This window comes from Rosa rugosa, chromosome 3 (genome assembly GCF_958449725.1).
Source record: "Rosa rugosa chromosome 3, drRosRugo1.1, whole genome shotgun sequence".
NCBI lineage: Eukaryota > Viridiplantae > Streptophyta > Magnoliopsida > Rosales > Rosaceae > Rosa > Rosa rugosa.
Genome location: NC_084822.1, coordinates 49,857,182 through 49,872,923, shown reverse-complemented (window position 1 = coordinate 49,872,923; position 15,742 = coordinate 49,857,182). Strand labels below are relative to the sequence as shown.

Here is a 15,742-nt window from a genome sequence, read left to right as displayed (position 1 = left end):
ATAAGAATGGTTCAGTTTTCTGGAAGAAAAGGAAAATAAATTTAAAAATTGAGAGAATTACGATTCTTTCAATTTTTTTATTCATCATTTTTATATGAAATTAATCGAGTAGAATGTACGTAAATGTAAATAAATCTGAAAATATTTACTTTACGCTTATCACATGGTCAATTGCCAATCTAAAGTATTAATTAAGTTAATTTTTGTTCTAACTTATAACTTTTGAAAAGTTATTACCTTGGATAAAAAGAACGTTATTACATATTCATTAGGTGCATAAATGAGAATCACAGCAAGCAAAGTAATAATAACCGTTGACCGAGCATGCAGGGAGTGCTGTCATATTAACCCTACGTCTCAGTCAAAAGGACGGTTTAACCCTAAAGATTAAAAGATCTCTTTTATTAACTAACCACTAGCTAGCTAGGTTTGATTATATACATATTGGCCCCCCCCAGAAGGCCAATCACGAACTCGTAGCCGACTCTGCAATGCTTGTCGATCGAAGTCACATATGAAACCAGACACCAGTAAGTCCACTTGTGGCTTCGGGTCGATATCCATGATCAATTATAGGGCATGGATTCGAAATACAGCTGCAGCTGGATATCTTCCACTAGTCGATCATGAATATATAAATAGCTCAACTTGCATGGTACTCAGGTTAAGTAATTAGCTAATCGAATATATAGTTTATTTAAGAGTACTTTGGATTGATTAATCCAGTCGTATGAACTGGGAAATGTGTGAGTGGGCTTATGGAAATAGTGTAAAGGCAAAACAGCTTTGGCCAGCAACACTGGGAAAAGAAAAAAGAACAAGTATAGGCATTTTGACAAGGAAATATGGCGATAAATACAAGTGAAGGAATGTACATGATGAACATTTTGATCAAGTCCAATTCGATGGATAGAGCCACTAAACGTAACGTATGTCATTTTCAGTCCAATTTGAAACGAACAAAGATAGGATTTGAAGTTCATTGCTTTCATGCTATGATATAGATTGAATTCATAATGGTGGATTATCATCGTTCTTTATCTTTCACTTTTTCAGTTTCCTTTTTTTAGTAGGAGAACCGGAAATATATTCAACGACTGATTGTTGTCATGTCAGAGTATTACATACCTCAAAATCTTTAGTCTACAAACGATAACATGTCATTTCAACAAGACACATATAAAGATTCAATATGCGCTTTAGTGACATATTCAAATATTACCGTTCGACAACTAATTATGTTTTTCATTGATTCTTGATCTTTAACTTAGAAGTTTCAAGCTATGAGTGGAAGTTGGGAGTTGTACCCTAAGTTCAGTTTTCAACAATTTCATGCCTTGGAATTAGCAGCACTTTAATGCTAGACATGTCCGTGTCAATTAGCAGCACTTTTTTCAACAACTAATTTGCACCGAATATGTAACAATCCATCGGATACATCCTTGAACATTAATAAAATAACACGTATTGATAAGTAATATCAAAATAATAGGTAACCAATTAACCGGGCGATTCCACTTTTCATAACTCTTTCACAAAATGAATAAAAGATATTTATTTTGACTGAAGAACATTGTAAATAGACACGTTTATTTTATGCATAAGATTCGCCATCAATTTTGTTCGTCAAACATTCCATCTCAATCGTAAACCCGGATTCGTGCATTGTTCAGTGTTATCGAACACTCTCTTGATAGTGTTAAGTACACCGAACGCCTTTAATGCATCAGATTCGCCATTAATTTTGCTGGTCAAACATTCTATCTCGATCGTAAACCTAGATCCGCGCATTGTTTAGTGTCACCAAACACCCTCTTGATGGCGTTAGGTATACTGAACGCCTTACTATTTCAGCACCACCACCCCCTCCCAGTTTACCACTATAGAAGCATGTTCCATAGCTGATCGCTAAGCAATTACAAGCATGCTCTGCACCCGCATTGATAAGTAATATGAAAATAATAAATAACCAATTAAATCGGTGATTCCAATTTTCATAACTTCTTCACAAAAGGAATAAAAAGTTTCTATCATGACCGAAGAACATTACAAATATACATGTTTGTTTTATGCATTAGATTCGCCATCAATTGTGTTTGTCAAACATTCCATCTCGATCATAAACTTAGATTCGCACATTGTTCAGTGTCACCAAACACCCTCTTAATGGCGTTAGGTATACCGAACGTCTTACTATTTCAGCAGCCCCTAATGGACACTATAAAAGCGCGTTGCGTAGCCGATCGCTAAGCAGACAAAGCGAATCTCAATCGAAGCCTGAGTGAGATTTTTCAAAAGAGAGAAAAAAAAAAAAAAAAAGTTCTCAAGGTCTATAGGGAGCGAAAAAGAGAGAAAATAGGGGGGTTGGTTTAGAATTTCCCATCAAAATTAACCTAGTTAGATAGCTAGCATCATCCAAACAAACCCACTAGGAAAGGAAAGCAAATACCAAAAAACCAAAAACAAAAACCAGAAAAAGAATTGTGTGGTGGGTGTGGGGGAGAACGAATATAACAAAGAAACCCACTTCATAGCCTAAATGCATTGCACCCGAGAGTTATGCTTCCGTGTATCGTCATGTACCGAAACACCCATTTACAATAAAAACTCTCACAGGACCAACTCTCACCTTTCATTTCTCTCCTCCTCTCTTTCTCTCACCTCGCCTTCTTCAGTTTTTCCTCTCTTCTTTTTTGCCCTATTTGATAGGGTTTCCATGTCCTCGTAGCTCCAATCTATTTCATGCATATCTGCCTGTTTGCTCTATTCGTCGTCGTTTTTGTTGCTGTGCCTGTAATCCTTTCTGGGTCCATCTTTTTCGGTGGAAAGCCTTGCGGTTTTTACCTCCCGGGGTTTTTTGAGCTGCACCCATGTCTAAGCTCTTCGGATTCGCTGGTAAGCCTCCAGCTTTCTCGGTTTTATGCGTTTAATTTCGTGTTTTTGGATGTATGATTTGAATTTCTGATATATGGGATGATGTTGAGCTAATGTTGTTGTACATCGTACATGGAGTTTTGAATATGAGATGTGAGATTACCCGAGCTTTTGGTTGTGAAATATTTTGATGCATGTTCAATCTAGTTTATCTCTTACAATAATTTGATTGTTTTGGGTCGTGGGACTTTTGATTGGTATAAAATTTGTGGGTTTCTTATGCTATATACGTACCTGCTTACCTAGAATAGTTTCAGATTTGGAAACCCTGAGATCATATGAGCCCTGTTGTTTTGAGGTCAGGCCTTTTCAATTTCTCTTTTTCTAAGTCAAATGGATTGTTTTCTTAGTTTGGAAGAGGATAAATTAGCTGGTCATGGATCTGATATCATAATATGGGTTGTTTTTGATCTGTCATCCATAAATATAGCCATAGCCAAGAGATAATCAATTTAAATCTTAGATCTTGATTGAAATCTAGTTTCGAGTTCCTTCTTCTTTTTTTCCTTTTATATTTTGTTGAATTCCTTTTTGGGTGTTTGTAGTGTTTTTTCTTTGTCAATAAGTCATCGCTTTTCGCAGATATATGTCGGCTTGGATCTTCATTAGTTTAGCTTGTTTCAAATTATTATCTGGCTTATTGAGGCTGATCGAGTTTCTGTGCTCTTGGCTAACAGGTAGTGATGATTTTTTCCCAGGGGGGTCAATATATGAAAACCCCAAAGAAGCAGGCCTCTTTTTGTCTCTTGGTCGGCATGTGGATGTCTACTTTCCTCCTAGCAAGAGGTCTCGCATCAGTGCTCCATTTGTTTTCAATCAACAGAGTTTTGAACAGAAGAAGCAGGTGTCTATCAATGTTCTTCCAGAAGAATGTCTCTTTGAGATCTTTAAACGGTTGCCTGGAGGTGAGGAAAGGAGTGCCTGTGCTTGTGTTTCCAAGCAGTGGCTTACTCTTTTGAGCAATATCCATAGAGATGAGTTCTGTAACAAGAACACAAACCTATCTGTGAAGTCTCAGGATGAGATCACTGGAGATGAGGCTGAAGACCAGGAGACTGAGAGTTGTGGATATCTTTCCAGGAGCTTGGAAGGCAAGAAGGCAACAGATGTTAGACTGTCTGCCATTGCTGTTGGAACTGCCAGTCGAGGAGGATTGGGCAAGCTTATGATTCGTGGAAGCAATTCTGCCCGTCCCGTGACAAACATTGGCCTTAAGGCGATTTCCCATGGCTGTCCTTCACTAAGGGTTCTATCTCTGTGGAACGTGTCATCAGTTGGGGATGAAGGCTTGTGCGAGATTGCAAAAAGGTGTCATCTGTTAGAGAAGCTTGACCTCTCCCTGTGTCCTGCAATATCTGATAAGGGTTTGGCTGCAATTGCAAGGAGCTGTCCCAATTTGACCGATTTAACACTTGAGTCCTGTTTTAACATTGGGAATGAAGGTCTGCAAGCTATTGGAAAGTGCTGCCCCAATCTGAAATCTGTTTCAATCAAAAATTGCCCTCTTGTTGGGGATCAGGGAATTGCTAGTTTGGTATCTTCTTCCTCTGATGTCCTGGAAAAGGTGAAGCTTCAGACATTGACCATAACTGATGTGTCTCTTGCTGTTATTGGACACTATGGCAAGGCTGTTACCGATCTTGTCCTTACCAATCTCCCCAATGTGTGCGAGAGGGGATTCTGGGTCATGGGCAATGGTCATGGGCTGCAGAAGTTGAAGTCCTTTACTGTTACATCCTGTCAAGGTGCAACAGACACTGGACTTGAAGCAGTAGCAAAAGGTTGCCCAAATTTGAAACAGTTCTGCCTGCGCAAGTGTCTATACATATCTGACAGTGGGTTGGTATCTTTTTGCAAAGCAGCAGGATCTCTCGAGAGCCTTCATTTGGAGGAGTGCCACAGGATCACCCAATATGGATTTTTTGGTGTTCTTTCAAACAGTGGTGCAAAGTTGAAGGCTCTAGCTTTTGTTTACTGCCTGGGACTTAAAGACCTGAACTTGGGATTGCCTGTGGTGTCTCCATGTGAATCTCTTCGCTCACTGTCCATCCGTAACTGCCCTGGGTTTGGAAATTCTGGGCTGGCGGTTTTGGGTCAACTCTGCCCTCAACTGCAGCATGTTGACTTCAGTGGGCTTGAAGGAATGACCGATGCTGGATTTCTGTCACTGCTTAGGAGCACTGAGGCTGGTCTGGTAAAGGTTAATCTTAGTGGTTGTGTGAATCTGACAGACAAGGCAGTGTCCACCATGGCTGAGCTTCATGGTTGGACTTTGGAAGTGGTGAATCTTGAAGGTTGTAGAATGATCAGCGATTCAGGCTTGGTAGCAATTGGAGAGAACTGCCCATTGCTTAGTGATCTTGATATCTCAAGGTGTGCAATCACTGATTTTGGAATTGCATCCCTGGCCCTTGCAGACCAGCTAAATCTTCAGATCCTCTCTGTGTCCGGCTGCTCTTATGTATCAGACAAGAGTTTGCCTGCCTTGGTAGAAATGGGTGAGACACTTCTAGGTTTGAATCTTCAGCACTGCAATGCCATCAGCAGCAGCACCGTTGACCGTCTCGTGGAGCAGCTATGGCGATGTGATATCCTTTCCTAGACTCATGAGTCGCCGCCACACCAGAGGAATAGTTCTCGCACTAGTCAAAAGTCCAGAATTTAGTCAGCTTTTTTCAAGTATCTGCGGCTTGCGTAGTTTTTGGGTCCCATCAGCTATGGGTCTTTAGAGTGTCCCGGTTGCCTTTTTCCAGGGGTAATGGCCATGTGCTCCTTTTTTGCAGGTTTCCTATCATCGGAGGTCTGTTCCCAGAGTTATGGCTATTGGCAAAGGGGTTGTTACTTCTCTTGTCATTTATATCCCTGAGAATACTGCTACCGGGCCCTTGATCTAGGCTATCTTTACCGTTTCCAGTAGTCCTGGTTTTATAGTGCTAGGTGTAGGAGGAGCCCATCTTTTTGCTTGGTTGTCCAATGCTTAGACCAAGCACTTTTAGGCTTCCTATATCTAGTTCTAAGTCTGTCATTTTTCATTTTACCGAGTCGGTCACGTTTTTTCTTTAACTTGCATTCCACACGTGATGGTTGGGTCGTTGTTTACCTCAGAGGGTGGATTAGAGTTCAGTAGTCATCCAGAGTCTTGTATTTGGTTGCTTTTTGCAGTCTAAATTTTTTGAAGCCTTGTGTTTGGGGGCTTTGGCCTTGGCAGCAGTAAGTCTGCCTCGACAATCCTTTTTCCTTTTTGGAAGGATTGTTTTTTTACCAAGCCCCTGTTTTTCAGGCTTCATTGTTCTTGGACTGTACTCTGCAACAACTTCTTAAGTATGTAATGAACTCTCTATCTGCCCTCTGTGTTGTATGCTTTATATCATAATAAATAAAATTCTCAGTTGTGTTTTTATAAAATTCTCATTTTTATGTGCTGTCGAATTTTCTTGTTGATATGTGATCATCGAGTGTTTTGCTTTGGTTGTAAGCAAGTCTTGATAGTTTGGCAGCTGTTAATCACATGCGCCAACCTTAGTCGACAAGAACTCCATTACGCCTAACTGCGAAGCTTCCCTCTGATTCATGAATGTGTTTTGCGCGTCTGAAAGAAATTTCCTTGGCATTTGTAAATGCTTTGGACATTTCAATATATGATGGCAATGAATATCACAAAGAATATTAGTCAACTAAGGCAGACGGGAAGTTCACTTTCCTACTTGGCCCATGACCAACTTTAGAATTTAGATAATGGAAACCTTCTTAGAGTTTCCTTGAAAATCACTTTCAACAAGATTGTCCATCTTGATGATGGTGCTCTTGATCGAGTTGCGTATGTTTGGCTTTGTTATCAAAAGCAGGACTAGTTCATGAATCTTGAAGATAATGAATCATTCATTCACTCACTTACTTGCGCTTTAGGGTCTTTGTTTTAGAGGTGGATTGCTTTGTTATCCTCTCAATTATAGGTTAATGAGGTTTTATTGCTTGGGTTCATTTCATTTTCATGTTTCCTTTCATTTCATTTTCATGCTTTCTTGAATATTAATCATCTTAATTACTAGTGTGTTAACGTATAGTAGTAGGTCATGCAAATAAACAATTGAAGCTATCCATACATAAACAATCAACGAAAACGGGAAGCTAAAGGAAATAAGGGAAACCCAATACATTCTTTTGCTTGCTTCTACAAGAATTTTCATCTTATGAATAAGGGAAAACATCACCAATGGTCACTGAGTTATGACTTATTCGACACTTAACTCACTGTATTTTCAACAATATCACTTAACTCACTCAGTTTTACATCCGTCTTTCACTTAACTCACTGTCGTTAATTTTGTCGTTAAAAGCTATTAAAATTGAGGGTATATTTGTCTAAACACTAAAAAAATGCATTTCTAACTTCAAAAAAAAAAAAAGACAATTTTTTTTTTTCAAATTATATTTAAGTTAAAAAAATCATTTGTTATTAGAAATCTCATAAATTTAAAAAATTGAAAAAAGTCTAATAAATGTAAATTGAGGGTATATTTATCTAAACACTAAAAAAATGCATTTCTAACTTTTTTTTTTAAAAAAAAGACAATTTTTTTTCAAATTATATTTAAGTTAAAAAAATCATTTTTTATTAGAAATTTCAGAAATTTAAAAAAATTGAAAAAAAGTCTAATAAATGTAGTTTTTTTTAAGTTAAAAATGATTTTTAAGTGTTTTGACAACCCTCAATTTTAACGGCTTCTAACGGTAGAATTAACGGCAGTGAGTTAAGTGAAAGACGGATGTAAAACTGAGTGAGTTAAGTGATATTATTGAAAATACAGTGAGTTAAGTGTCGAATAAGTCATAACTCAGTGACCATTGGTGATATTTCCCCTATGAATAATACCTTTCATTTCTTTAATTCTTTTCAACTACAAAATAACAAAAAAAAATAGGGACTCTGTATGTGGGTTGTTGTAGGAAGCAATATTTCTTCCATTGCCCGTTGCCGTGCTTCATACACCCGATGTCTGTCGTTGGAATATCTTCCCCACCTGCAAAAGGACGTCATATATATATATATGAGCTTTTATGATGAGATTGGAAAATAACCTTTGCCGATGAATGTGAGCTTTTATTAAATTGGAAAATAACCGTTGTTGACAATTTATTCCGAGCTCTGAAATTGATCTTTGCCAATGACTCGATTCAGTCAAGAATTCACCAACAAAAAATTGAAGCAAGGTCTGATAATCAAAATTGATTGGATTACCATATAATGACCCGACCCATTTCCATCCTCCTCATTAACACGAGGTAAGGATGGTCCTTGTCTCTATAGTCTATATCACTGTTATGACCGGTTGTGGTTGGAGAAGCAGTAGAAAGGCGATGTTTGGATTTGCCTTGCTCGAATCGAAAGTGACTTCATTAAGGAGGTTAGTGGTTAGCAAATACTCGGTAGTTAACGACGGTTGTGACTCCAAACACAGTTGGTGGTGGACATACAGTAATCCAACGATGTTCTTCGGAGATGACCTTCATGCTCTTCATTTTGAATCACATGTTCTTCAGACACCACACCACAGTTTCTCGCAAATTGGACAAACCACAGTTTTCTCATGATTTATTGGGCTTCTAATGCGCACAATATTGACATAAAGAAAGCAAACAGTTCCAAGGCATGGGAAGCCTAAACATGATGTACAGCACAAAATCAGCCTTGATTGATTCACAATTCCCAATTGTTCAACAACAGAAGAGCTTAAACATGATATACTTCCAAGCACGAACTATCTAGCGGAGGTTTTCAAAATTTTCCCAAATATTTCTAATTATCTGGCAACTAATGCATGCTTAAACATATAAATTAGAAAACAACCTGAAAAATAGTTACATACAGTGCTGCAAACTGGAATGTAGAATCCCAGTGACAAGACCAGCAACCTCTGAAAGCAAGCACACAAAACAACCATGCTGCTGACTACAGACAAGACAGACATCACAAACCATAATCCAAAATTCTTCGTGCCTTCTTCGTCTAATGATTTGGGTCTAAATACCTTTCTTATTTTCATAAATGGAGTCTTTTGAGATTTCTCATTGCGCATCCACTTATGTCCATACTTTTTGCTCAATTCTCCAGCGCTATAGGCTCTTGAACCAAGGTGGGATGATGTTCCTCTTCATTAACTGTCTCATCATCTGAATGGGACTGCTCCTCACTTATTGCAGCCCTGGGAACTGCTTCCGGCTCTTGGGTGTAGGGTTCAGTTATCTCAGCTCTGGGAACTCCCTCCTGCTCTTGGGTGTGAGGTCCAGCTTCACTTGTTGCATTGGGCAACGCGGCAGCCTTTTCCTCGTTTGTTGCCTTAGAAGTAACCTTCCGCACACTCTTCACATTAGATAAAGTGGTCTTCTCAGATGGAAGTCTAGGAAGAGACTTTCTTTGTGGCTTCTTTGGATGCACAGGAGAAGGTCCTTTGGCAGAGTTTTGAGGAAGTTTCTCACCCAGACTAAGCCTGCCAGATTGACTCTTGGTATTACTGTTTCCTTCAGAATCTGCTGGAGGTAAGCTCTTCCTGCGGCCGAGCTTGGGAGACTTGGCTCTTGTTGTTGGTAACTGCACCCATTGCAAAAAGACATTTATACTAAATTAAGATTCGCCAAAAATTCCATATCTATCAAAATAACAGTACAAATAACTGAAGGGTTAATGCTGCTGAACAGCAGTCGCATACAATCATGATGACATGCCAGTTTTAACCAGCGGTAGGCATTTGGTAACACATTACAGCAACCAGCACAGAAATAAATATGAACTATAAATCTAAATAACCCCTTTACATTTATCAAGTAGTTCAACAGAGACCTAGTTTTTATAGCTAGGTAAAAATTTAATTAGGAACCCATTTCTGTATAAGTACTTCTTACAGTATGCAACGAAGAATGGGCAACATGACCTATGACCACCAAATCAGCTAGACAGCTACTAAGGAAACAATTGTCAACAGTTACAATATACCTTAAAAGCCTAAATAAAAGCATGAGTACAAGGGACCATCTATTTCAGTAGGCCTAAGACTACCATGATCTATGACAATAACATGAGCCCAAACAAGGACAGGGCCACTGCAGAGTAACAATGGAGAAATATTTGCTTATGTTTAGAGAACAGAACCTAAGAATACACTAGCATTATAAATTCATAAACTAATCACCATTCAGAAGTTTCTCCAGTAATTTGTTGCATGCTCCACTCATCTATCTGATTACACATTGAATGTTTGAAATTATTGCCAGTTTGCCACCAAACCAAGTTTACCAGAGGACTGGGAATCATACATACAAGAAAATGCCTTATGCATTTTGACTTCCAAAAGAAAAAAAATATACCTTCTTTAGCTCCACCTTAGGAGGCGGAGGCTCCTGATAAAAGCTTGGCATTGGAGTTGCTTTAAAAGTCAGCTTCTTCCTGAGCATCTTAATCTCAGCTTCTAGAGTTTCCTGCAAAAGAATGGAAAACTTTCAGAATAAGAACGGGTTGAACACACAGGTTAAATGATCTTAAATTAATTATTACCTTAGACTTGGCTTGCAAATTATTCTTCTCCATCTCCTTTGCATGTATCTTTTCCTCAAGTTTGGTGTAGAACTGTTGGCAGGATAATTGTAAGCATAAAATCGTGATGTAGGAAACATTTTTAATAGAAATAATGCTGGAGAACACTATATAAGAGATCAGAAAGATGCAAACACAAACCAACCTCTCTTCTTTTCTCAGCTCTTTCATCACACTTAAAGCTGAAACCATACTTTGGCAGTGTACCCACCCTAGGTGCTTTCATATCTCCTTCCGTGGGACTTCTATGAAGCGGTTAAGGAAACATGATAAAATAACAGTGTGACCCTATAGACAAAATAATGTAGGAACACCACGAGAGTACAATGACAACAAATGGTCTCAGATTGATAAGGATACAAAGAAGATTGGGAGTCTCCATCAGCCTTATTATAGGAGCCTTTGTTTAGTGGCTTCAAATTTGTCTCCTCCCTGTAGAAGTTAAATCACATTGAACAATTAGCTTATTGGACAATTCAATATAGATACTACCAGATATAGAAACCTCCACTCGAGGCGGCCATCAAGAACTAAGGAGACAGGAAACTGAACCTTAAGAGATATAAAACCATAAATGCATAACGAAGCACAAGAAAATAAACCATAAGCACAAGCGCTACTCACACAAGGCCTTCAGTCGATGGTGCCTCAGATTGTTTAGGTTGCTGCTGAATAAGATATAGTTAGATGCAATAATCAGAAATCAGTTATCAAAATCAAACAAAGTAGAAGTGGTACTAAGACAGGGCAAGCTACAAAAGAAAGGAACCAAGTATAACTATTGATATTTACATTGGATAACTGAACCTGTTGGCCATTCAATGATCTACTCTTGTTAGGCTGCTTGGCGAGTGAATTTGGACCTGCTGAACCATTGGAAAGAGTAGCTGTAGCCTCTGCATCATTTCCATCTTTGCTTTTCTTCATCCGAATTGGCAAGGCGCTCTTGGGACTAGGGGGCTTCTCAATCTTACTCTTACCTTGACCCTTCTGCACTTTGGATTGCTTTGACTGAACAGAAACTTTCGGTCCCCTTTCCTGCACCACGGGCACACAGGTGGAATTGCAATCAGACATAATTTTATAAAATTACTAAAAGTCTAAACACCACCAGCCAAAATCCAGCAGTTCCTACCTTAGCAATAGTCAAACCATTGCTTGCAGAGTTGACACTGGATTCCTCTTTGACTTCTCCAGCAGATGAATTATACGACACACCATCATCCGAGTTCACCACATTTTCAATTCTCCCATTCGGTGCTGCAGTCTCGGTGAGAGTAGTTTCACCGTCTGGACCAACACTAAGTTGCCCATGACCACCATTTTCAAGAGCAACCTGTAGCCCATAGGCGGCCTCCAAATTATCCGAATCCATGACACACACGAAACTACAAAATAAAAAATAAACAGCAACATGAAAGATAGGGCATAAATACACATCTTTATCAAACTGTCAACCATCATAAAAGAAGAGTTGCAAACAAAACTTGGAACATGAATTTAAGATTTGCAAAATCAAATTAATTAATTTTGCTCTATTTCCCCGCAACCAAACAGGTACATAAACACACTCTCATCACTGAATCAAACTAGCACGGAATTTCGCAATCACTTCAATCAGAATTCATCACAAAGCAACAGAATCAAACCGAATATCCTTTTTCTTTTTTCTTTCTCAAAATACACCAAGATTCAAAACCGAAAAACACAATAAAATCCACATCCACCAGAAACCAAAAGCACATTTCCAGTCACAAAAACCAGTCATTTCACATTGATCTAACCCAAACATGCATCAAACAATCAGTAAAAACACTCAGCGATCCGTTCTCCACCAATCCCAACACTAAAAATCGAACATTAAAAACCTCATTTCAAGGCGAATTTACAATAGCAAACCCCCTAGATTCAACAATTCCATCACATTTTCTCAGCACCGAATCGAAGTGGCACCGAGAAACAAATTCGAGCAACTTTCTACTCACCTCGTTAAGCGTGAGGCAGTCAGAAGTCCATGCCTTGAAGGATCTGAGAGTCGCGGCGAGACAGTGGCGACGGCGGAGGCGGATCGGAGGATCCGAACCCGAAAAAAGGGAGGATCTTTTCGGATTCAAAAGCGGGACGAGTGTGCTGGGTTTTTTCCTTTTCCTACAATTTTTGTTTTCTGTTTTTTAAGGAAAAAAAAATTCGGAATAATTTTTGAAATTTGAAACTGTGAGGCAAGTATGAATGAATAATGAAATGGGGAAAATTTATGAATGCTGGGCTCACCTCTAGAGAGAGAGAGAGAGAGAGAGATGAAGTCTCTGTTTTATACGATTGGATTTTAAATCCAAATCCAGGTCAGGCAGGTCACTCGGGTCACTCTCACCCTTTTCTCTTACGTATTTGTATACTGACGGAGAATATAATCTACGGTTTTACGGTACGCACGGTTAAGTAACTAACCACCACGCCACTGCTAGCTACCAACCACTCCCCACCGTATATTTGCCATTTGCCATTTCTTTCTTTAGTTTCCTTCTAGAATTTGAAGAAATTGAATTCTTCCTTCTTCTGTTTTTTTTTCCAGAACTAGAAGTATATATAAGAAGCGAATAGAATGTGATAAATAACAGTTTGAATAAGCCTTTTTTTTTAAATTTTTGATTATTATAGCAAATGACAAATTTACTTCTTTCTTTTTCTTTTGGTTAGTTGGGAGATCTTTTCTTGCTTCGGTGGTCTTTTTTGCTTTTCCTTTTAAAATTTGAAGAAATTGAATTTTTCTAGGTCAAAAGTATTGCAGCTGCGAATGTATGTACATGAACGAGTGACAGCTATTACGTCGTGCTAAGGAAGTTGTAGTATATACAAAGAAATTAAGACACGGGAGAATAAAGTTTTCACTGATAGGAAGTAATAGTTAAATGCATGAACAAACTACTTTAAATGTGAGTATTTGAAAATGAAAAATTCAAAGTTTTATTTTTTATATTTAGGACATTTTTTTTAGGTGAAACGGTCATCATTTATTAGTTCAGCAAGCAGTACAATAACGACTTGCTCCTAAAGGGTCGTCAGAAAAAATCATTACTCTGGCACAGACTACTCTAGCACACTCCTCCCATGAGTATACTACAAACAGTATACCTCTAGTACACCTACCTTTTTTTTTTTTAGTTAGGACATAATTTCACCCAAAATCTTATTAAGAGTTCACAAATTATCCATATTGTGTTGTTGTACGATTATTGTGTTCTATTTGTATGGTGTTATAATTCTAAAGAGTTTATCTTTCATTATCGGGAGTGAGGTAACAAGCTACATTGGTTATATTAACGAGTTAGTAACACACCCACCCAGTCAATATTCAAACCGAGGTCTACGAGGGTATCCCAGCAAACCTAGACTAACCCCCCAGTGCAGGCGCACAAACCCGAAGCCCCCTCAAACCTGCTGGTCACAAATTGGTGGAATTGAGATGGAGTTTTCATGCTAGACAACTCGACTAACCTTACCATACCAAGTGGTTCTAAAGAGTTTATCTTTTAGTTATTCTTATCCTCAAAAATTAAAAATTCATACTATATATCGTACGATCGTTAGAGTTCCTCTGTGCTTGTTCTTATTACTGGTTCTTTTGTTGTTACCATAAAAGGTTTATCTCATCTATTTTTTATCCTAACATTTTGGGTGGTTTATGATTCCCTCCCCCCCAAAAGGGATAAGCATGCAAAGAGTGAAACCTTTTCCTCCGGTTCTTTGAGAGAGAGTGGGTCTTGACTCGTACAAAAAACGATATAATGATTTACTTATCTCTTACATGTGTTTACAATCTAATTGTCTCTTACAATTCCTCACAAAGTGATACTCATCAACAAAAATATGTTAATCTTATTCCTCTTTTGTCCAAAAAAAATTTGTTTATCAACTTCAATCTTCGTAATGACATGAATAAATGAAAATATAATATAAAGTTTTTAGTTCGTGAGGGAAGAAAAGGAAAATCTAAAAGTTTATACTTTTAAATAGTTTAGCACATGTAAACCATCAAGCAAACAGTGTAGCTCACATTCTTGCTCAGACGGCTTTAAATTATGAGTTGTCCTATTCCTGACTTTTGTATGCTCCCGATTTTATCCGAGATATCCTTTTAAGCGATTCAAATCGCTAGTTCAATGAAATTCCAACTTACTTCAAAAAAAAAAAAAAGTGATGCAAAAAATTAAGATATTTAATTGTAATTAAATCTCTTATTTTAAATCTGGCGCGTCCAAAATCCAAATCGATCAGGAATCTTATAACGTGTCCGAATGAGTTTTGAAAACACAATGCAAGCTTAGCAGTCTCGATCGATTGTGCTCGTCTATTTTTCTCTTTAGCTAGTTTTGATTGGAACAGATCAACAGCAAAGGATAAGGAAAGGGAAATATAACAAATTAAAGCCAGTTTTCATGGAAGAAGAACAGGCGACGGTAACAGACGGTGGAAGCGACGGCGATTTGAGTGTGAACCTTAAGAAGAAGAAGAGGTCGTGACAAACCGACCAATGGAGCTGACTTGTCGGGTGTTTGTAAAGACCTGCAATCGACACCGTTCTTTTCGTGCCACCGTCCGATTCCAACTGAACATTTAGCTCTCTCTCTCTCTGTACGTTTAGATTCAGTTATGAAGGCATGCACATGCAAACGCAGGTTTATAATTAAGGTCCAGGTGAGAGGATCCATATCTATATATATGTAAAGATTCTCAAGAAATATGAACGTTTTTCTTGTCCGAGAGTTAAATAAATTTGGATTATTTATAAACTGGACTATTTATAAACAACGTTCATGTATGACATATCATAGTTAATTGTGTAAATGGAGCCACTCCGATTTGCTCGGAATGGCCGATTTGCTCGGAATGGTGTACCTATAGTAGGATGAGCTCATTAGTCATAACTAAGTAAAAGATTAAAAATGATTGGTCAGTGAGAGAAATTTATTCAGTCTTGGTCGGTAAACTTAATTGAGTGAAGTCACGCTAAACACACTCTTTAAACTTTTGAGTTAGTAAGTTGCTCCTACAAATGCAGGGTTCGTGCTAAACTCATTTTCTCATTTATAAAATTGTCTCTGATCTGTTCTCTCTCCAAGTAACCATTTCCCCATGCCATTTCTTTAACAAAGCATCCTGGATGATGAAACTCTTTTTTCATGGCTGTGCTTTTAATGTACTTAAATCATAGTTTAAGGA

General features: G+C 38.1%; 2 protein-coding genes across 5 annotated transcripts; one reads left to right on the top strand and one right to left on the bottom strand.

The window, feature by feature from the left end:
• The first annotated feature begins 2,554 nt into the window (after positions 1 to 2,554).
• LOC133735126 (EIN3-binding F-box protein 1) lies at positions 2,555 to 6,339 on the top strand. The gene is made up of 2 exons (XM_062162544.1): positions 2,555 to 2,895; positions 3,612 to 6,339. The coding sequence occupies exons 1-2, from the start codon at positions 2,871 to 2,873 to the stop codon at positions 5,534 to 5,536; spliced, it is 1,950 nt and encodes a 649-aa protein (XP_062018528.1). The 5' UTR covers positions 2,555 to 2,870; the 3' UTR covers positions 5,537 to 6,339.
• Positions 6,340 to 8,605: 2,266 nt separating this feature from the next.
• On the bottom strand, positions 8,606 to 12,819 carry LOC133738173 (protein WVD2-like 5). 4 transcript variants are annotated; one of them, XM_062165628.1, is made up of 9 exons: positions 12,508 to 12,819; positions 11,658 to 11,910; positions 11,315 to 11,560; positions 11,147 to 11,190; positions 10,883 to 10,954; positions 10,668 to 10,767; positions 10,484 to 10,555; positions 10,297 to 10,407; positions 8,606 to 9,523 (listed from the first exon to the last, which is right to left on the bottom strand). In XM_062165628.1, exons 2-9 carry the CDS (start codon positions 11,895 to 11,897, stop codon positions 9,035 to 9,037), a joined length of 1,374 nt encoding a protein of 457 aa, XP_062021612.1. In that variant the 5' UTR covers positions 11,898 to 11,910; positions 12,508 to 12,819; the 3' UTR covers positions 8,606 to 9,034. The 4 variants fall into 4 exon arrangements, with proteins under 4 accessions (XP_062021612.1, XP_062021613.1, XP_062021614.1 ...); XM_062165629.1 differs by having other exon boundaries at positions 11,147 to 11,187; XM_062165630.1 differs by having other exon boundaries at positions 11,330 to 11,560.
• Positions 12,820 to 15,742: the final 2,923 nt, after the last annotated feature.